This window comes from Ambystoma mexicanum, chromosome 6p, assembly GCF_040938575.1.
Source record: "Ambystoma mexicanum isolate Mex_15411 chromosome 6p, UKY_AmexF1_1, whole genome shotgun sequence".
Taxonomy (NCBI): domain Eukaryota; kingdom Metazoa; phylum Chordata; class Amphibia; order Caudata; family Ambystomatidae; genus Ambystoma; species Ambystoma mexicanum.
In genome coordinates this window covers 1,546,227,674-1,546,249,737 of record NC_090935.1, presented here as the reverse complement: position 1 = coordinate 1,546,249,737, position 22,064 = coordinate 1,546,227,674, and the positions used below count along the sequence as shown (strand labels likewise).

Genomic DNA, 22,064 nt, shown 5'->3' with positions numbered 1-22,064 from the left:
CTAAATGGCTTTAAGATTTGAGTGACACAGGATACTTGTCCATTTAATGATGCTGCTGATGCTGAATGGCGGTGGCCAGGCATTTCACTTAATTTCTCTTGACATGGCTTTACGTTTTGTGGGATCCAGGACATTTCTCACTTAGTCACTATAGGGAATCGAAATTGAGGAAGGAAAAATATCAATACATCCAATGATTTAAAGAAATCTCCTCCAGTTATAACGGTGTTCACACCTCTATCCAGACAACTGCATCAAAGTGAGTTTATGTTGCATAGAAATTATTAAATGAATCTGTTAATGAGAAGATACATTTTAGAAATACGCAGTTTATTCCCTTTCTTTTCGAAAATCCTGCTAATATAAGTGCACAATGTGCAGTTTAATAATTCCTAGGCATTTTTGCAGTGGGTGAACATAATTAAGTGTTTTATATTCTTTTTTCCATTATGACTGCAATAGTTACAACTTACGTGTTGAACTGATACTGTTTTGCATTAAATATTGAGATTCCGTTTTATGGAATCTCACAACTTCGGTTGTACTGTGCTCTCTGCACCACACAGGGCAAGGCATTGCTACACATTGGGGTTTTTCTGGGGTTTGCCTCACATCGGACTGGGACCGGGCTCTACCCCACCCTGCAGTGATAATGGGATCTGCCTCTCATTGGAATGAGTCTGGGATCTGCCTGTCATCGGAGTGAAACTGGGATCTGTCTCTCATTGGAGTGAAACTGGGATCTGTCTCTCATTGGAGTGGGTCTGGGATCTGCCTCTCATTGGAGTGGGACTGGGATCTGCCTCTCATTGGAGTGGGACTGGGATCTGCCTCTCATTGGAGTGGAACTGGGATCTGTCTCTCATTGGAGTGGGTCTGGGACCTTCCTCTCATTGAAGTGGGTCGGGGAGCTGCCTCTTATTGGAGTGGAACTGGGGTCTTCCTCTCATTAGAGTGGGACTGGAATCTACCTCTCATTGGGATGGGTCTAGCATCTGCCTAGCAGGATCTGCCTCTCATTGGAGTAGAACTGGGATCTGCCTCTCATTCGAGCGGGACTGGAATCTACCTCTCATTGGGATGGGTATAGGATCTGTCTCTCATTGGGGTGGGGATGCTGACTCTCATTGGCTAGGTACTGGGATCCTGCCTCTCAGTGGGGTGGGACTGGTCTCTGCTTCACATCAAAGAATGACTGGGATCAGTTTCTAATTGGAGTGGTCAGACCATTACTGGACACTACTTCACATCGACGCAAGTCTGGGCTATCAGCTACAGTGTGTTTGACAGGCAGCACTGGGAGCCCAACCCAACTGACAGATTGTTGTTTTTTGTGGCGGGCCCAGTCACTCAAAAACACACGGACACCAGGGCATGTCTGAACTCTTTATTTTCTATACTCCAACTGACTATCACCTGTGCCTTCTCTCCCCTGCTCCCACTCCTCCCTCATCCCTCCCAGTCCTTGCTTTGACTTTTCCTTAAAGGGGCCGGTGCTGCGTGGCCCGTAACACCCCCCCCCCCTTTAATTATCATGGAAGTCCATAGCCTACATTTGTTCAATGAGGCGGGGGACCTTTGTGTGGTCCGCTGGGGTCGGCCCTGCGGATCGTCCGCTTTGTCATTGGGTGCGTTTGGCGGAGGGTCCTTGGGGGGGGGGGGGGGGGGGGGGGGGGGGGTCCGCGGGTCCTTCTCATGGTTCTTTTTCTTCTTCCACGATAGGCGTCTCCTCTTAGTGTTCTTCTTGGAACATCTTGCAGAAGAACAAGGCATTCCTTGTTACCTCTCCATGGTCTCCCATGGCTGTGATCATTGGTCCTTTCACTTCCGTTACCAGCAAGGGATCGGGTCTATATCGGGAATCACTCTTTCGTTGCTACGTCTGCTTGACCAGTACGACCTCGCCCACTGGGATCTGGGGCTCTCTGGCTCTCAGTTTCTGGTCAGTCCACTCTGGCTTTTCTCCTTTTTTTGGCCTCTTGTTTCCTGTTTTCGGCATCTTCGGCCGGGGTGTAGTCTACCAGCTTTGGTAGTCTGGTCCGTGGCTTGTATCTGATCATGAGTTCGGCTGGGGTCCAGCCAGTTGTCTCGTGGAGTGTGTTGCAGTAACTCCTCAGCATTTGGGAGATGGCTTGAGGCATGGAGGCCTGGTCTGCTGGGGCTTTCTGGTATGTCTGCTTTATGGTGGCCATGAAGCGTTCCACCATGCCGTTGGCCTGGGGCCACTGCAGGGTAATCCTTTGCTGGTGGAAGCCTAGGTGTGCTGCAAACTTCCCGAAGTCTTGTCCATGAAAGGGTGGGCCGTTGTCAGTTTTTACCATATTGGGGACGCCCCATTCGCTGAACAGCTTGTCCACTACGGCCATAACCTGGTTGAATGCTGTGGACGTCACGTGTTTCACTAGTGGAAATTTGGAGTATTCGTCAATTGCCACTAGGAGATGTCCCCCTTATTCCAGCGGTCTGTAGAAGTCTAGCACCCCTCGTTGCCACGGTCCCTCGGGTAAAAAACTGTTTGGAGCGGGCATGGGGGTTGGCTCACTGCAGTCACCTGACATGGCACGCAGTGCCTCAATGTGTCCTCGACTATGGTGTCCATGTGGAGAAACAGACCTGATTTCGTAGGATCTTCTTTGTGTTGGCTATGCCTCGGTGCCCTTTGTGCGCGATTATGATTAGGGCTTTCCTGAAGATTTCGGAGGCCACTAGCCGGTTTCCTCTCAGGAGTGTTCCTTACTCCGTTGTAGCCAGTTCTCCCTGTATCCTTGCCATTCTTTGCAGGTCTCTCCTGTCCGCCTCCCCCGTCTCAAAGTGTTCTGGGGTCACATGTCATCACCTGTTGGTGTTCGTGAGTTGGACGGCAGCTTGTATGGTGGGGTCAAATCTGCTCCGTTCCTGGAACTGCTCCTTCGTTATTGCCGGGGGAAGTGCATTCACAGATAGGAAGGCGATGTATGCTTCTGCCTCACCCTGCATGTCGGTGTCAGGGGGGTTATCCGGGTGCCTCGAAAAGTAGTGTGCAGGATTGGCCACACCTCCAGGCTTGTGGACGATGGTGTAGTCATATTCCTGGAGGTGGATGCCCCAGCGTTTGATGCGTGGCGGCATCTTGATTTTAGGGTTTCCGAATAGGGACAGAAGCGCCTAGTGGTCAGCTATGAACACTTTGGTCCCCCCAATGATGATCACCCACCCAGACTGCCGCTAGGCTCTCGCATTCTGCCTGGGAGTAGACCTGCTCGATGGGGGTGAGCACTCTACTGGCAAATGCGAATATGCGCATCTCTGTGTTCTGTTGCGGGTTGGTCTGGGCTAAGATGGTGCTTAGCCCAACAGGGCTGGCATCCACAGTGATTTCCGTGTCCCACTGTGGGTTAAAGTACGCCAGCTGTCGATTGTTCGCCAGTTTCAGTTTGATCGTGGAGAAGGCATCCTGGCACCGTTTGTCCCATGCGAAGGGTAGATCCTTCTTTAGGAGCTGTCTTAGTGAGCATCGCGTAGTGAGGAAGGTATCGGACGCAGCAACCAGACATGGCGAGTAACGATTGCAGCTCGGACATGTCTTTCGGGCTCGCCAGGTTGACAATGGCGCTGATTTTGTCAGGGTCTGCTCTGATGCTCTGGTCAGAGAAGATGTGTCCGAAGAAGCACAGACTGTGCTTGTTGATGTTGCACTTTAGGCCGTTGAGGGTGAGGCCGGCTTCTTGGAGGATGTGGCACACCTGCCATAGTGCGTCGTCTTATTGGTCTTGGGTAACTCCAAAGACTAAGATGTTGTCACTGTAATTGAAGGCCTTTGTGACCGGGCTTATCAGCCTGCGTATTGTCTCGGAAGATTTCGGCCACTGAGAAGATTCCGAAATTCAACCGTTTGTAACAGAAGATGCCTTCATGCGTCGTAAAGGTTGTTATGAGTCACGATTCAGGGTCGATGACTAGCTGGTGATAGCCTTGGTTCAAGTCCAGTTTCGAGAACCGGGTGGCCTGGTTGAGCCTTACCAGCATCTCCTCGATATTTGGCCCTGGATGTCTCTCCCTTTGGATCGCAGTGTTGATCGTCATGTCGACACAGAAGCAAAGGCGTCCATCAGATTTGGGGACAACCACCAATGGGGACACCCAGGGAGTGGGTCCTTCCACTCTCTCGATGATGTCGTTGTCGAGTAATAACTGTAACTCATGTGTCACTTTGGCCAGTAGGTGGAATCCTATCCTCCTGGGTGCTGCGGTACCGGTCGCACCGAGGGTCAACGTGAAGCTTGATTACCGTGTCCTTCAACATGCCGACACCCTTGAACAAGTTGGAAAAACATGGCTCTTAAGGCCTCAAGTTCTAATGCCTTCTGGGACATGGTGCGTATGGAATAGGCGTGTGGTGGAAACCCCTGGATCGTCTCTGACTGATCGTACTGGATATTAATTAGTTGAAGAGCGGTGGCTGTTTTGTAGCTCAGGAGGCACCTCCCAGTCACTGGGCTGTGAATGACGTGGATTGTGACTGGTGCTTGTCGCCCTCTGTGCACCAGGTCGCACAAGAATTGGCCCTTGGATGTTAGGGGTAGTGTCGCACCCCATTGGAAGATATGCGCCTGAGATGGTCGTAGTGGCTATGTCTCAGTCAATGCTTTGTATGTTTTCTCATTCATTACGTTGACCGTGGCTCCCGTGTCGATGCGGAATGGTGTGTTGAGCCCTCTGAGGTGTACCGTCACTCTGGGTGATGTGCTGTCGTCAGATGAGTCGTATATGAGCCGCACATATTCTCTACTGTACCGGTCATATTCCCGGTATTGTTCTGTCCCTGGTGGTTCTTCGATGGGAGGGTTCTCGTACGGGTCCCTGGTGGCAAACTCCCATCTCAGGTCTTCGTTGTGGATGGGTTGTATGTGGTAGAGGTGTTCCAGACTTTTGTATGCGCCACTTGACGCCTCCATTTTCAGGTTCTCCACTGCTCGGATAAATCCGGGGTGTGTTGAGTTTCTCTGGAGGTTGTTCCTGGTGTTGTCCCTGTCTGGGTATGGCTTTGAATTGGGTGGCCTTGGCGGTTCGTATCTCCTGGCTGAAGTCAGTTGGGTTGATGGCATGTGTGCCTGCAGTAGTGGTGTTCTTTCTCCACATATGCTCTGGAAATAATTTTCCTGGCCGCACCTCATACACATCTGGCCGATTGCGGGACACTGTCCTTTGTGGGGCAATTCGAACCCGCAGTGATAGCACTGTCTCTCAGGTTGGGTCCAACAGGCTGTGTTGCAGGTGTCCTGGTGGGATGATGTGCAAAGAGGGCGGGTCTGTCCTTGTGGGTTGTTGGTTATGGTGGCTACCGTGTCCAGTTTCCTTGGATTTTCGATGTTGGCAGCTTGGACGTCGACACGTTTATAGACCCTTGCTAGTTCTGTTATCTCCTGCACGGGAAGGGGTTTCTTCAGCAAGTGTTTCCTGAATTGGGAAGACGGGCACCCTTCAATCACACGTAGATGGATGGCTTTGTCGTCATTGAAATTTGCAGTCACAGTATGTTATTTTCCTTTGGAGACGTAGGATGAACTGTCCTATCGTTTCATGTGGTGCCTGGGTACACTGGTTGAACGTGTATCGTTCATAGTCTCGGTTTGGTAGAACCACTAGGTGGCCATCGATCGCGGCGATGAGGAGTGGATATGCCGTTCTCTCTTGAGCGGGGATGGTTTTGATGACGCGCTTGATTTCCTTTCCCACTAGGTTGGTGAAGATGTCCAGTTTGTTAGGTGCGTCTTGATTTCCCACGGTTCTCATGAATTCTTTGAATTCATCCATCCATTCCTGCCATCTCTGACCTTGGTTTTCTTGTGGCTCCAGCGTGAAAGGGTTGGGGCGGCGTAGAAATGACACCGGATTCGTGGGTGTTACCCCTGTTGGGAGTGGTGCAGCACCATCCGCTGCGGCACCTCGCACTTGTGACATTCTTAGCCTGATTTGTCTGCCTTATCTCTGCCAGTACCGCTCCACCAGCGCACGTGCCGATGTGTTGGCCGTGGTTGAGTTTCTCGGCACGGAGTAATGTCACCCCTCTGGGTCTGTTGGTCGGGAAGGTACTGCTGGTTCCTTGGCAGCTTGCCTCTTGGTCAAAGGGGACCACTCTGGGGTGGGTGCGTCAATGTATGTGTCCTGGGGCTCTGGGTGGCAGTTGCGTTTCTTTTTTTTTTTTCGCTGCTGTGTCGTCGTCTTGAGAAGCTGGTCCTCGCTTTCTAGTGGCTTTGCAGGGCATGTAGATTACCCCTTTCCTTGAGGGCTTTAAGTAGGTAATCCTCGCATTCTAGTGGTTATGCAGGACATTTAAGTCTGAGCGGCTAATCCTTGCTTTGTGGCTAGTCCTCGCTTTCTAGTGGTTATGCAGGACACATAGGCGATCCTTCCTTTCTTTTGGGCTTGTCAGCGGCAAGTCCTCGCTTTCTAGTGGTTTCTCTGCTCGGGTGCCGGTCGTGCACCTCGCCTCCTGCAGTGTATTCTGCTGCTTGACCCCGCCCCTTTGAGCCTCTTCCATACCTTCCTGCAGTCTGTTGCCAGCCACAGCACTTCTTCCCTCGTGATTCCTCGGCTCTTCAGCTGCTGGTCCTCGATGCGGTCCTCTTCACCATCAGCACTGCTGGGCTTTTACTTTTCCAGTCGGTCCTCCTTTCTGCTGGGTATCCTCCGGTGGTCCTGGGGCTCCACCCCTCGGACAGCTTGTTAAGACGGATTTCTGAACTCTGTCCTGGTGGCGCAGAAGTTCAGAAGGCCAACCTAATTACTTGGAACAGGGTAACCTCTGGACGAGCCAGACCAATCAAGGTAGCGATCGCGGCGGTCAAGACTAGGTCTCAAGAGGGGTGAGGGTGACTGAAAGCCCGCAATGAGCACACAAAGCAAGAGCGCTTACAAACTACTCTAAACAGTTGTTATATCAAAAATATATACACATTTATTTTAAGACCTTTAAAACAACGACCGTAGCGAGAAAATCACAATATCACAATATTAAACCAACACATACCATATCAACACAATATATATACAAATACGACAGTCGCAAGCGTTATATGCACGAAATGTGTAGTCCACCTGAAAGGGAAGGAAAACAGGCAGTGCGATAATGCTTTAGACTCAGTTCGCCTTCAGAGGCACCTAACTAGATGGAAGTCCGAGCCATGCGAAGAGTGGAGCCTTGTGCTCAAAGTACCTGCACGCGCTGGTGCCAACGGGCAAAAGGAGAAGCTCTTCGGAGGAAGTCAGGCAGTTCGGGTTAGTGCACAACAGAAGAAGAACAGGTTCCGCGACTCAAGCGCAGCCTCCACAGTGAGCAGAAGCAGAGCGCGAGTACGGACAAAAGGGTGCTGTTTTTACACAGCGGGGAAAAGCAATGGGCTACTGCAGGAGGGCGACCAGATCCTAGCTATACTACTCACCGGTCCCCGATGCAAGCAGACCCAGGCTTCTCCACATTAGTTTCAGCAGCTGGCAGGTTCAGAAGAGCCGGGAATGCCTCGTCGTCGTGTAGAGAAAAAAGACGTCCCAATCGAAGAAACCTGCACAGTTTTGTCACCACAGCAGGGCAACGGAGCGGCCGTGTGTATCTGAGCCAAATGTACACTACTCACTTCAGACTTGGGAACGCCAAGTGTATGAAGCGTGTGAGAGTAACAAGGACTCGAAATACTACACAACCTGGCGGCGGTTACAGAGCAGGACTCCCGTGTAAGCTGGTCAGTCAACTGGATGGCCCAGAGACGCTTCCGAAGGCTTACTGGCAGGAGATGATGAAGTCGCCGAGAATAGCTGTTCCTGCTATTCCAAAGGTCGAAGCACCAGTACAGGCCTTCTGGTTCGATCAAAGGAGGAAAGGGTTTCACAGGACGACAGCAGTGCAAAGGAGGAGTCCTTCAGCGGGTCACCAGGGATTCCTCGGTCCAGCCTCTTGGTTGCAGGATACTTGGCTCCTGTATTCCTTCGTTCGTGAGAACTCAGGAGATCGACATGGTAGTGGTGTTTCCAGCCCCCTCTTATCCACGGTTCCCTTCGCGCCAAAACGGAGGGGAGCCAATGGGAGATCCGCTCATCAACACACTCACCATTCGTGAACCAATCACGGACCACGGTGGTCCCAGGCATTCACACCACCCTAGACTCTCTGGCACCCAGGATGTGTATTGGGACCAGACATCCCAGCCCACACCCTGGAGGCACACAAAAGACATGTAGAAGCCCGCGAACGCATCTGTGTTTCGCGGGAAAGTACATGCCCAAATAAGGAAGGCCCGGGTCGCTCGACCTGGGGAAGGTGAAGGGAGCAAGACGGTCAGTGGACAGGACAAAGGAGCCTCGTGGTCTGGCCATTTTGGGAGCCAGGCCACCATTTTGGGTTCAGCGCGAAAAACGCGCTTAGAACGCCAAAAGGAGCTCAAAATGCACAAAACGATCGCTGCCACCATTCCAGTCCCTGAATGACTTGCACCGATCAAATACAATCCTAAACGAGTATCTAGGGCCTGTAGAAGGCTAGAGACCCAAGAGAGCTGTAACTTAGCTTACAGTGCCCTCTTGTGTCATGTTGCACTAAAGCCGCAACATGATAAAAGAAACTACGGGAAACAGCGTTCCCCGGTACTGACTGCCTTAAGGGCATGTCAGTTTCCCCGTAAGAAAGGAGCGAAAGCCCAGAGGAGTGCGGCAGAAGGCTGCACTTCTCTGGCAAAGTCAAGAACAAGGTGAAAAACAACAGCAAAAAGTTTAGGGGTTGCCACATGGAAGGAAAATTACCTACAATTACGAAATCTTTCCTAACACAGCTCGTCACTCGGGTCGCCTCCACCGACCACGCAGCGCTCTCGAGCTCCACCACGGATATCGCTGGAGCCTGCACCACGGTCCGCCTCCTTCGTTCCGGCCTGGCCATGTCCCCACCTCCTGGAACGGTGGCATGGGCCGATGCTCATCGGCAGTTGTGTTCTGTGGCGGGCCCAGTCACTCAAAAACACATGGACACCAGGGAACGTCTCAACTCTTTATTTTCTATACTCCCCCCCCCCCCTCCCACTACTCCCTCTGCCCTCCCATTCCTTGCTTTCACTTTTCCGTAAAGGGGCCGGTGCTGCGTGGCCCGTAACATAGATGCATTTTAGTTTTGTCTGAACTTTAGAAAAGCCACCTTGGTGGCCAAAACAAAGTTTTACATGTTGTAAGCACCTGTCCTTTTAGTGGAATGACATTGGGTAAGAAGCAATGCCTACTACATGATGTACAAGCGCATATAATGATACTAGCTGACAAACGTTGCGACTGAATTTTCGTTTGTTGGAGGATACTGGTGAATAGGTTGAGTAGTTGGAGGTAGGATGCCAATACTTATATACATCAGCCAAAACTATTGGCTTTTCCTATACTTCTTTGATGCGCTCCAGCCTCCATGATTACCGCTATTGATCAGAACAATTGACAAATGAAAACCATGCATATTTATTCCTCTTACCACTAGCTCTATGTTTTTACGTTTTCAGTCACTGATGTCTGAAATCTTTTCTTCTGCTCCTTTCCAGATGACCCAACCTGCAGGTGGATCTTTAATTGATGAAGCACCAGCACCTATTTCCAACACCAATGCAGAAAAACTACGGGACAGACTTATATCAGTGGCTTCACATCCGCTAGTGTCAAGTCATCAAGCAATGCCTTCACATCAGATAGTGTCAAATAATCAAGCTCTGACATTTACGCATGACACAAAAGCACGAGCAAACACACGAAAACGACATCAGCCCATTAAGCTGGAGCCCTTGGTGAGTAAAGAATTCAGGTTTTTCTGCATACTGGCTTTGTATAAACCGATGAAGATTTTATGAACAGATGGAGGAAAGTCTTCATTTGATTATAGAGACTTGCATAAATGTATTCCTTTACTTTGAAGAAACAGCAGCAATGACAAATCTGAGTCCGTAGATGGCATTTCACCAAAAAATAGTTTTTTAGTAATTGTAAGAACCTGCTGCTAAATAATTTTGTACCGTCCCTCCCAGTGTTATGTTATACAGCACGTCACCTCTCTAGTGCAGGACGTGCAAATACACGTGGCGACGTATGTTAGGAAAGATTTCGTAATTGTGGGTAATTTTCCTTCCATGTGGCAACCCCTAAACTTTTTGCTGTTGTTTTCACCATGATCTAGACTTTGCCAGAGAAGTGCAGCCTTCTGCCGCACTCCTCTGGGCTTTCGCTCCATTCTTACGGGGAAACTGACATGCCCTTAAGACAGTCAGTACCGGGAAACGCTGTTTTCCGTAGTTTCTTTATCATGTTGCGGCTTTCGTGCAACATGACACAAGAGGGCACTGTAAGCTAAGTTACTGCTCTCTTGGGTCTCTAGCCTTCTACAGGCCCTAGATACTCTTTTTGGATTGTAACTGATCGGTGCAAGTGAAGCACGGACGGGAATGGTGGCAGCGATCGTTTCTTGTGTTTTGAGCTCCTTTTGGCATTTTAAGCGCGTTTCTCGCGCTTAGCCCAAAATGGTGGCCTGGCTCCCAAAATGGCCAGACCACGAGGCTCCTTTGTCCTGTCCGCTGACTGTCTTGCTCCCTTCACCTTCCCCAGGTCGAGCCGACCCGGGCCCTTCCTTATTTGGGCATGTACTTTCCCGTGAAACACAGATGCTTTTGCGGGCTTCTACAGGCCTTGTGTGTGCCTCCAGGATGTGGGCTGGGATGTCTGGTCCCAATACACATCCTGGGTGCCAGAGAGTCTAGTGTGGTGTGAATGCCTGGGACCACTGTGGTCCGTGATAGGTCCACGTATGGTGTGAGTGTTGATGAGCGGATCTCCCACTGGGTCCCCTCCGTTTTGGTGCGAAGGGAACCGTGGATAAGAGGGGGCTGGAAACGCCACTACCATGTCGATCTCCTGAGTTCTCACGAACGAAGGAATACAGGAGCCAAGTATCCTGCAACCACGAGGCTGAACCGAGGAATCGCTGGTGACCCGCTGAAGGACTGCTCCTCTGCACTGCTGTCGCCTTGTGAAACCCTTTTTACCTCTGATCGAACCAGAAGGCCTGTACTGGTACTTCGACCCTTGGAATAGCGGGGACAGCTATTCTCAGCATCTTCACCATCTCCTGCACGTAAGCCTTAGAAAGTGTCTCTGGGCCATCCAGCAGACTGACCAGCCTACACAGGAGTCTTGCTCTGTAACCGCCGCCAGGTTGTGTTGTATTTCTCGTCCTTGTCACTCTCACACGATTCGTACACTTGGCGTTCCCAGGTCTGAAGTGAGTAGTGTACATTTGGCTGAGATAGACACGGCCGCTCCGTTGCCCTGCTGTGGTAACAATCTGTGCGGGTTCACTTCGTTTGGGACATCTTTAACTCAACTCTGCTGCTGCTGAATCTACACGACGACGAGACGTCCCCTGCTCTCCTGAACCTGCCAGCACTAAAACTGACGCGGAGAAGCCTGGGTCTCCTTGCATCGGGGACCGGTGAGTGTTAAGACGGATTTCCGAACTCTGTCCTGGTGGCGCAGAAGTTCAGAAGGCCAACCTAATTACTTGGAACAGGGTAACCTCTGGACAAGCCAGACCAATCAAGGTAGCGATCGCGGCGGTCAAGACTAGGTCTCAAGAGGGGTGAGGATGACTGAAAGCCCGCAATGAGCACACAAAGCAAGAGCGCTTACAAACTACTCCGAACAGTTGTTATATCAAAAATAGATACACATTTATTTTAAGGCCTTTAAAACAATGACCGTAGCGAGAAAATCACAATATCACAATATTAAACCAACACATACCATATCAACACAATATATATATATACAAATACACAGTCGCAAGCGTTTAAAGCACGAAATATGTAGTCCACCTGAAAGGAAAGGAAAACAGGCAGTGCGATAACGCTTTAGACTCCGTTCGCCTTCAGAGGCACCTAACTAGATGGAAGTCCGAGCCCTGCGAAGAGTGGAGCCTTGTGCTCAAAGTACCTGCCACGCCGGTGCCAACGGGCAAAAGGGGAAGCTCTTCGGAGGAAGTCAGGCAGTTCGGGTTAGTGCACAGCAGAAGGAGAACAGGTTCCGCAACTCAAGCGCAGCCTCCACAGCGGGCAGAAGCAGAGCGCGAGTACGGCCAAAAGGGTGCTGTTTTTACACAGCAGGGAAAAGCAATGGGATACTGCAGGAGGGCGACCAGATCCTAGCTAAACTACTCACCGGTCCCCGAAGCAAGCAGACCCAGGCTTCTCCACGTTAGTTTCAGCAGCTGGCAGGTTCAGAAGAGCAGGGAACGCCTCGTAGTCGTGTAGAGCAAAAAGACGTCCCAATCGACGAAACCAGCACAGTTTTGTTGCCGCAGCAGGACAACGGAGCGGCCGTGTGTATTCAAGCCAAATGTACACTCCTCCCTTCAGACTTGGGAACGCCAAGCGTACGAAGCGTGGGAGAGTGACAAGGACTCGAAATACAACACAACCTGGCGGCAGTTACAGAGCAGGACTCCCTTGTAAGCTGGTCAGTCAACTGGATGGCCCAGAGACACTTCCGAAGGCTTACTTGGCAGGAGATGATGAAGTCGCCGGGAATAGCTGTTGCTGCTATTCCAAAGGTCGAAGCACCAGTACAGGCCTTCTGGTTCGATCCAAGGAGGAAAGGGCTTCACAGGACGACAGCAGTGCAAAGGAGGATTCCTTCAGCGGGTCACCAGCGATTCCTCGGTCCAGCCTCTTAGTTGCAGGATACTTGGCTCCTCTATTCCTTCGTTCGTGAGAACTCAGGAGATCGACATGGTAGTGGTGTTTCCAGCTCCCTCTTATCCACAGTTCCCTTCGCGCCAAAACGGAGGGGAGCCAATGGGAGATCCGCTCATCAACACACATACCATACGTGGACCAATCACGGACCACGGTGGTCCCAGGCATTCACACCACCCTAGACTCTCTGGCACCCAGGATGTGTATTGGGACCAGACATCCCAGCCCACACCCTGGAGGCACACAAACGACATGTAGAAGCCCGCGAAAGCAACCACGTTTCGCGGGAAAGTACATGCCCAAATAAGGAAGGCCCCGGGTCGCCCGACCTGGGGAAGGTGAAGGGAGCAAGACGGTCAGTGGACAGGACAAAGGAGCCTCATGGTCTGGCCATTTTGGGAGCCAGGCCACCATTTTGGGTTCAGTGTGAAAAACGTGCTCAGAACGCCAAAAGGAGCTCAAAATAAACAAAACGATCGCTGCCACCATTCCAGTCCCTGAATGACTTGCACCGATCAAATACCATCCTAAAAGAGTATCTAGGGTCTGTAGAAGGCTAGAGACCCAAGAGAGCTGTAACTTAGCTTACAGTGCCCTCTTGTGTCATGTTGCACTGAAGCCGCAACATGATAAAGGAAACTACGGGAAACAGCGTTCCCCGGTACTGACTGTCTTAAGGGCATGTCAGTTTCCCCATAAGAAAAGGAGCGAAAGCCCAGAGGAGTGCGGCAGAAGGCTGCACTTCTCTGGCAAAGTCAAGAACAAGGTGAAAACAACAGCAAAAAGTTTAGGGGTTGCCACATGGAAGGAAAATTACCTACAATTATGAAATCTTTCCTAACAGTGAGTAGCATAGCTAGGAACTGGTCGCCCTCCTGCAGGAGCCCATAGCTTTTCCCCGCTGTGTCAAAACAGCAGGCGTTTCCGTACTCGCGCTCTGCTTCTGCCCACAGTTGAGGCTGCGCTTGAGTCGCGGAACTCTGTTCTTCATTTGTGCACGAAACTGAACTGCCTGATTCCCTCGAAGAGACTCCCCTTTTTGCCCGTTGGCACCAGCGTGTGCAGGTACTTTTGAGCACAAGGCTCCACTCTTCGTAGGGCTCAGACTTCCTTTTAGTTAGGTGCCTCTGAAGGCGGACTGGGTCTAAGCATTATTTCGCACTGCCTGTTATCCTTCCCTTCTAGGTGGACTACACATTTCGTGCATCTAACGCTTTAGACTTGTTTGTATTTGTATATATATTGTATTGGTATGGTATGTGTTGGTTTACTAGAGTTGTATTGTGATTTCTCGCTACGGTCATTGTTTTAAAGGCCTTGGAATAAATGTGTATATATTTTTAATATAACACCTGTTTGGAGTAGTTTGTAAGTGTCCTTGCTTTGTGTGCTCATTGTGGGCTTTCAGTCACCCTCACCCCTCTTGAGACCTAGTCTTGACCGCTGCGATCGCTACCCTGATTGGTCTGGCTTGTCCAGAGGTTACCCTGTTCCAAGTAATAAGGTTGGCCTTCTGAACTTCTGCGCCGCCAGGACAGAGTTCAGAAATCTGTCTTAACAACGTACAACTCCTGTGAGGGAGAACGGCAGTCACTAGTACAATACCAAGCTGGCTGGATGTCCCATTATTGTGCTCCGCGTGTCCGCTATCCTCCCCAGCTCTGGGCTCTCACACACCACAGGCAAAAGCGAGTAAATTGAGATCTACAGAACACTGGTGATGAGGTAATGCACAGCCCATGCAGCAGGAGCATAGATAGTGGAGCCGTGTTCTCTGCACAATAGAGTCTGGGAAGCAGAAACACATGCACTCCTCAGATGCCGGCCAGCTGGAACAGTGGCACAAGATACGGTCAGTGTCTCCCCCAACCACTGTAGCAGATGAAAATTGGTAAATTAGTGGTCCACAAAAAATGGGTCCTGCACCGCGTCATGGAGTGCAGGCGACATCCAGACAACCCCACCACACTGTTATGTGGGATGGCTGCCGTTGCAGTCATCTGCTGACTGAAGGGACGTTGGGGTTAGGGAGGCGGGAGCGCAGAGAAAGGGGCAGTTCCGGTTTGAGGAGAAATAAAGAAAGACTTGTGCAATCTCTCCCTGTGTCCCGCGCCTCCTTTAATGTGTTTGGCCCAAGTCCTTGTCAGGGCGTGAGAGGTCTCGAGCTGGAGGGATAGAGCTGCCCTGTTAGAGCTCCACAATGGCGACAAGGTGATCTACGGACCCAGACGAACCGAAGTGGAAGACCCGCCAGAGACCGGCACAGCCGCACGACCCGGAGGATTATGTTGGGCATATAAAAGCACGTTGGCGCACCTCCAGCGTTGTGGCCTGCCCCTTTTCTACGCTGAGAAGGCTGCAACGAAGCAGTATTCATTGCAGAGGCCAAATTGGAGCTGCGGCAGAACCCTGAGGGGCCCTCATTGCAGCTACACATGCCACATGTGCTTGAAGGCACAAATAAAGGTGCGTAATCACGCAGTTAAGGCCCAGCACACCACCAGAGGCTCGAGGGCACGACCTAGTACAGCAGGGGGCCACAAAGGGAAGGTACAGTCTACCAGGAACACAGAAAAGTGCAATGGGCAGGAGCCCATAAGGCACATAAGGCCTATGACAAGGGGCCAAAGGGGAGGCACATTTTCCTATAAATAAAAGTGCAAGGAGCAGGAGCCCCCAGAGACTGGGACACATTTCACTGCTCATAAGGCCCAAGCCAGGGCCGGGGTCGAACGAAGCCCACGCCCCAACCCAAGGGGTGCACGCCCTACCTAACGACAGAGGCCCACATCCACGCCATGCCATGTCTAATCCGGTGGTATCCTCCTCGGTGGTGGATGGCGCACCAGGGAGCGCCGCCAGCATGGCACAAGCAGCAGGGGGTGCATCACAAGTACTCCAAATGCCCCACCCTTTTGATCTAAGAGACACCACCAACCTAGGACCCCGATGGGGCACATGGTTGAGAGACTTCATGTTGTATGTAGGAGCCATAGGCTCACTGATGATGCCCGTTTGAAGAACACACTGTGCATGGCACTGGGGCCAGCAGTCCGGGACATTGCGGGAGAGCTACTCAATCTGGACACCACATCATACGGAGACCTACATGGCAATACTTTGCCCCGCACCCTAACATTGATTATGAAAGACACATCTTTCACACCACGAGACAGGAAAAGGGCGAATCCCTCAACAACTTCGCCATGCGCCTCCACATTAAACTCAAATATTGTGAATTTCATCGTTACTCCAATGATGAGGCCCTTAGGTCTCAGGTAATCGCCTGCTGTGCGTCGCAGCCCTTCAGGAAACAGTTACTGCAAAAACAAAAGTCACTGGAGGAGATCCTCGCAGTGGCCCGGATGGAGGCGGCTGTGGAGTCACAACTTGACAGTTTGGGCAAAATCACAATCCAGCATCCGGCGACAGACCCGGACGTCATAAACAAATTGTAGATAACGCCCACCCAGAGTGGGAAACGCTCCAAAGCCACATGTTTAGGTGCAGCTATGAATACCCGTACACAGGGAATGCCCTGCAGTAGGACAACAGTGCGCTGCCTGTGGAGGCATGGACCATTTTAGAGCCGTCTGCAAGAACGCACCAGCCTCCGCACTCGGCAGACAGAGATTTCAAGAACGACGGAGGAGCTTGCGCCCAAGCCTGCCGGACAACAGGTCGGAAGGGAACCCGAAGAACCAGGGGTGTTGCTAGGTCTGGAAAAGAACCAGGGCTACACTGATGTCGGAACTGTCGGGACCGGGGCTAGCTAGCCTTTTGGTTGTAGCTCCTGAGATTCTATCCGGGGCAACAACCAAAAGACCAGGGGCTATAGCCCCCTTAGCCCCCCCTCCCAGCAACGCCTCTGCGAAGAACCAATGACGGGAAGACCAAGAAAGCAGACACACATACACCAGGACGGAGAGACGGCTTTCAGAGGGGTCCAGACGCAGCAGAAGGAGAAGATTAGTCAGGTACATGGAGATGAGATCGCTGTGGAGCAGTGAATCACCATTGTTGGGGGAGGATCAACGGAAGAAGGGATATGTATGGGCGCTCAACAATGACACAGCCACCCAACACAGCCCCATGCTCACGCTACAAGTAAATGACACACCACTGGAATTTCTCATTGACACAGGGGCCACCGTCAACATCAGCGAAGAGGCGTACAACTCTCTCGCCCTGCCCCCAAAGCTGAGGAAGGCAACAGTGGACATATATCCATAATGGGCGACCACGCTATTGCCCTGCAAAGGTACCATCACGGCCTGGTGCACACACAGAACACATGCAGCAAAAGTCCTGTTACACGTACTGAAGACTGAGGCCAACAGTGGCTGCGTACTAAGCTTCAGGACAGCTGTCGACATTGGCCTAGTCCACATATTGTACCAGCTGATGGCCCACAAGTACTTCGCCAGGCCGGATGCGGTGGAAGCAGCTTTCCCAAAGCTGTTTAAAGGACTCGGAAAGTTGTAGAACAGGAAAATCCAATTGTACATAAACCCGGAGGTCTGCCCAGTTGCCCAACAGTATCTGGGCATTCCAGTCAACATACAGAGACAAGTCAAGGAGGAACTAGATAAACTCATCAAGTCACAGGTGATCGAACCACTCACAGGTTCAACGCCATGGGTGTTGCCCATAGTCCCAGTGCCCAAAAAGTCCCTGGACTGGTCTATATGCCTGTGTGTGTGGACATGCGGAGGGCAAACGAAGCAATTGAAAGGGAGCGACACCAGGCACCAAGAATCACAGACATGATTCACCTACTTCATGGAGCAAAGGTATTCTCCAAGTTTGACCTCACTAAGGGATACCATCAGATCGAAATCGCGCCAGAGTCACGATACATCACAATGTTCGTGACTCACCTAGGACTTTTCCAATACAAAAGACTCAGTTTCGGCATCTCGTCGGTGGCAGAAATGTTCCAAGAGGAGATACACAAGGTCATACGACACGTGCCCAACTGCCTCAACTACTCAGACGACGTCTTGGTATTCGGAAAAACAAAAGAAGAACATGATGTAGCGCTACACAAGGTGTGGGCCGCGCTGGAAGCGGCAGCCCTCACGCTCAACAAGGCCAAGTGTGAGTTTGGAAAGGGGTCGCTGAGGTTTTTCGGACACATATTCTCAGAAAAAGGGATGAGACCAGATCCAGACAAAGTGGCAGCCCTCAACACAGCACAATCCCCAAAAAATGCGACAGATTTACGATCGTTCCTTGACTTGTCGAGCTATTGTTCGAGATATCTCAAGGACTACGCCACTGTCAGCAACCCTGCTCGCCTGCAAAGACCAGCCCTTCGAGTGGTCTGATGACTGCCAAAGAGCATTTGAATCCTTCCGCAACATCACCAGGGCGGAGGACATGGCGTACTTTGATGCACGAAGGGAGACGGAAGTGATTGTGGACGCCAGTCCCATGGTGCTGGGAGCCATCCTAACATAAAAGACCCGGCCAACCCAGCCTGTAGCAAGTGGTGGGGGTGGTTCCCACCCACACGCCTAAGCACCAGAAGATGGCAGCCAAGCCAGGGCCATCCAGTCCTGCCAGACTGGCACCCACCTTCAGCCCCAACCCTCTAACATGTGCACAGGGCGGTTTGGGCATGTCCATGGCCCCGTTTGACCCATACACAGATGGGACCTGTGGATCCAGAAATTTGAGATGTCTATGGATTGCAGGGTTGAGCCACAGCAAGAAAGATGCACGCTCACCTTTTGTTGAATGTGGAGGACGACACACTGTGCATTTTCAACTGACTACCATGTGCACTAGACGATGATGAACACAAAGCAGCAAAAGACGCACTCGCCAACCATTTTATACCCCAACCCAGATCATGAGATATTCAACTTCTGCACAATGGTACAGTGCGAGTCAGGAACCCCTGATGCCTACCACAATGCCCACCAAGTCCTGCGAATTTGAGGATATCGACAAGGAAATAAGATGCCAGATCATCAATGGCATGCACGCATAGAAATTACATAGGATCATACTGAGTGAGAAGGGAATCCCTCTTCCCTGCATACAGGAGTATGGTCGCCAAAGGGAGCTCTCATATGCCAGAGCTGCACATATGAACACAAACCTGCAGAAGTTGCAGCTGAAACCATCACCTACGATGGGGTTGATCACCAACCAACCACAACCAAGAGGAGAAGACGGGGAAATTAGCTATGCCCCAGTGTGGCTCCCCAGAATTCCAGGACCCAATGACTTTGTATGGTGTGGAGGACAGCATCATGGTAGGCGAAACTACCCAGTGCAGGGCCTTATGTGCAGCGCATGTGGCCGCCTCGATCACTACGCCAAGGTATGACAGTCATTGGGTACCCCGGCAAGCCAATGGCCACCAGCTTCGAGGGCAGCGCAGACGAAAAAGAAACGGTCCACAGCACGGAAAGGTTGAGGCAGAGAACGACTCTTCGCCTGCGGAATGTGACAATGAAGGCAACAGAACGATGGCAGAGTCTGGGAAGCAGAAACACATGCAGTCCTTGGATGCCGAACATCTGGAACAGTGGCACAAGATATGGTCAGTGTCCCCCCAACCACGGTACCAGAAAATACTGGAACAATTTACTAACAACTAAGGTTAGACCTTTAATATCTTTGTTAAAAATTATTCATTGGAAATTTTGCAAATTCTCTCTAAATCCAGCAATTCAGTTTTATTTACTAAAAATCGAACCTATCATTCTGTACAATCTGGACTTTTGTCTTTTTGACATTGATGAATTTCTAGACATGGTGCAAGGATCCATTTGGAAAAATGTGTTAAATCTTACTAAAACTGTGCCAAATGCATGTATACTTGTTGAATTGGGTCTTTCTAGTCTACATCTCGTCATCTATGGAGGCAAATGAATACCTTTTGATAAAATGTTGAATCCTCCTAGAAACCCAGTCTATGAAGAGTTTAATAGGATGTTTGATTTAGAAAATCCTATCTCTATTTCACAGTTTAAAAAAAGGATGTATTTGGCTCTTCTTCGAATTAACATTACGAAAGAAGATTTAGCAATGAGAGTGAGTTATGCTAAAAAAAGGTAATATCAAATGGATTGGGTTGATACTCAGGATAAAATTGGTACTTACAAATTGTATAAGGAGTTTGCTTTACATTCACACAAAAGGTCTCCTAGGCTGATGTATATAGAATGTTTTCCTGACATCAAAGTTTGGGAAATATACATGCGTTTTCGTATGAACCAATTTCATTCTAAAGAGCGTATTAGTCAGTGGATTCAATTTGATTCGGATATATGTCGCTTTTGTGAGATACCCTCTCAAAGTGAAATCCTAAAACATCTGGTTATTTTCTGTAAACATTTTGACAATGAAAGAACTTTATATTTGGGAGACAAAAATGTTGGCAATTCTATTCTGTCGCGTGAAATACTTTGGTATAAATGTATGAACAATCCTTATATTGCATTTATGTGTGCTTTGGCTAGATTTCTATTCAAAATTGAAGAGCAACTTAGGCTAAAAATGCAGAGCTATCAAAATGTGATAGATTAAGAATGTTTACAATCTGTCTTAATTAATATTCTTGACTGTATTTTTAATAACAGAATCCATTATTTTGTTCTTTACTTTTCACGATTTGATTAATTTTGAGTTATGTGGGCAAGTCCATTATGAAGAAAGAAATTATCTAAGATTATTGTTTTATTTTCTCTTTGTCTATGAAATGTACTTTTAATGTATCAAATTTTTCTCTTCTGGTATTTTACTTCAACTATGTCAGTGTGAAAAGTTTCATTTGTAAACTATAACACTATATCAATAAAAAAATAAAAGAAATGGAAGCAGAACCAGGTCTAGAAAGAGGAGCGACACACACCTCCAGCCCGGCCAAAGGGGAAGGTGAAGCAGATGGACTGGCCCAAACTCCAGAGGAAGTCCAGCTTACCAGCACTTCCCAGGCCCGGTGACCCGGCTGCATGACCGCTACCACCTGAGGGCGGCACTGAGGCCCCCAGGCAAGCAAAGTGACTATGGGTCTCATTACAAATCTTGCGGTAATCCTTACAAGTGGCGGTAATGAAATTAGTGGCACCAATACCGCTTTGCCAGATCAGGAGCCGGCGCAAATACCGCTGACTGTAAAATCTTCCGGCGCTATTACAGCCAGTGGTATCTGTGCCGGCAACTCCAAGCACAATATCACAGCCCCATCACAAGTCCATGTATGGTGGTATTAGCACCAAAAACAGGTGCTAATACCGCTGAAAGCACTGCACAATCGCCTCCAGCTGGAGGTAAATGAACACATGTGCCAGAAATGAAGCCACAGGTGCTCCCAATGTACTCCAGAGGACTACATAAGGCACACCTCTACTCCAGACACTGTTCCCAACACCATACTGCCATTATCCACTGTGAGCTGGCACAGGCAGCTGCTCATGCTGCGCCTGGAAGTAGGGATGCAGGACAACCAGGGCACAGGGAACACAGAGGGGTGGAAGGATGAGGAACAGGAGGAGTAGGAGAGCCCAAGCAAGGCATGCACCCATCCCATGGCCAGGCCCTCACTGTGGACCCTCACTGACACCAAGTTGGTGATGCCAAACTGGCTCAACAGAGAGACCATTACTGAGCTGAGCTGCTCAGTACAATACAGGAGGACATGGGGAACAGGAGAAACATCTGTAAAGCTGTACCCCCACTGCTCAAGCTAGTGTCAGTATTACAATTCCAAGGTACTGGCACCTTCCAGCACTCCATCGCCATGACGCACAGCATGGCACAGTGCACATTCTGTGCTGTTCTTGGCCAGGTACTGGATGCCCTCCTGCGGCATGTGCAACACCACATCACACTGCCCATCACCCCAGCCCAATGCCATGAAGGCAAAATGTCATGCCATTGCCCAATTGCCTAATCTGATTCCCGCCCTGGACTGCACCCATGTTGCGTATGTGGCCCCCCAGACCCCACGCAGTGTACCAAAATAGAAAGCACTACCACTCCCTCAATGTACAGTTGACTTGCGACTCCAACCTCATCATCACCCACTGCTATGCCCGCTACCCAGGTACCACCCACGACTCCATGGTCCTATGGAACAGCACACTGCCAGGATACATGGAGAGGCACAGAGGAAAACGGACCTGGATAGTGGATGAGTAAAACTTCCTGCACGTATGCACTGTGAAGTACCTGACCAAATTGGGGGGATGTGAATAATGACACAAAGCATGGTATGACAAGCAAAATCCGTACCCTGCCAGCTCCCACAGCAACGACCGAGTACACCCCAGGGAGCATGCGCATGTTGGAGACACCTGGACG

General features: G+C 50.3%; 1 protein-coding gene across 1 annotated transcript in view; it reads left to right on the top strand.

Annotated features, from left to right (window-relative positions):
- Window positions 1-22,064, top strand: part of DNAH6 (dynein axonemal heavy chain 6) — a 3,423,448-nt gene that overhangs the window by 161,339 nt on the left and 3,240,045 nt on the right. The window contains exon 2 of the mRNA XM_069626424.1: window positions 9,549-9,788. Within this exon, the coding sequence (XP_069482525.1) occupies window positions 9,549-9,788 (240 nt within the window). The remainder of the gene's footprint in view (window positions 1-9,548; window positions 9,789-22,064) is intronic.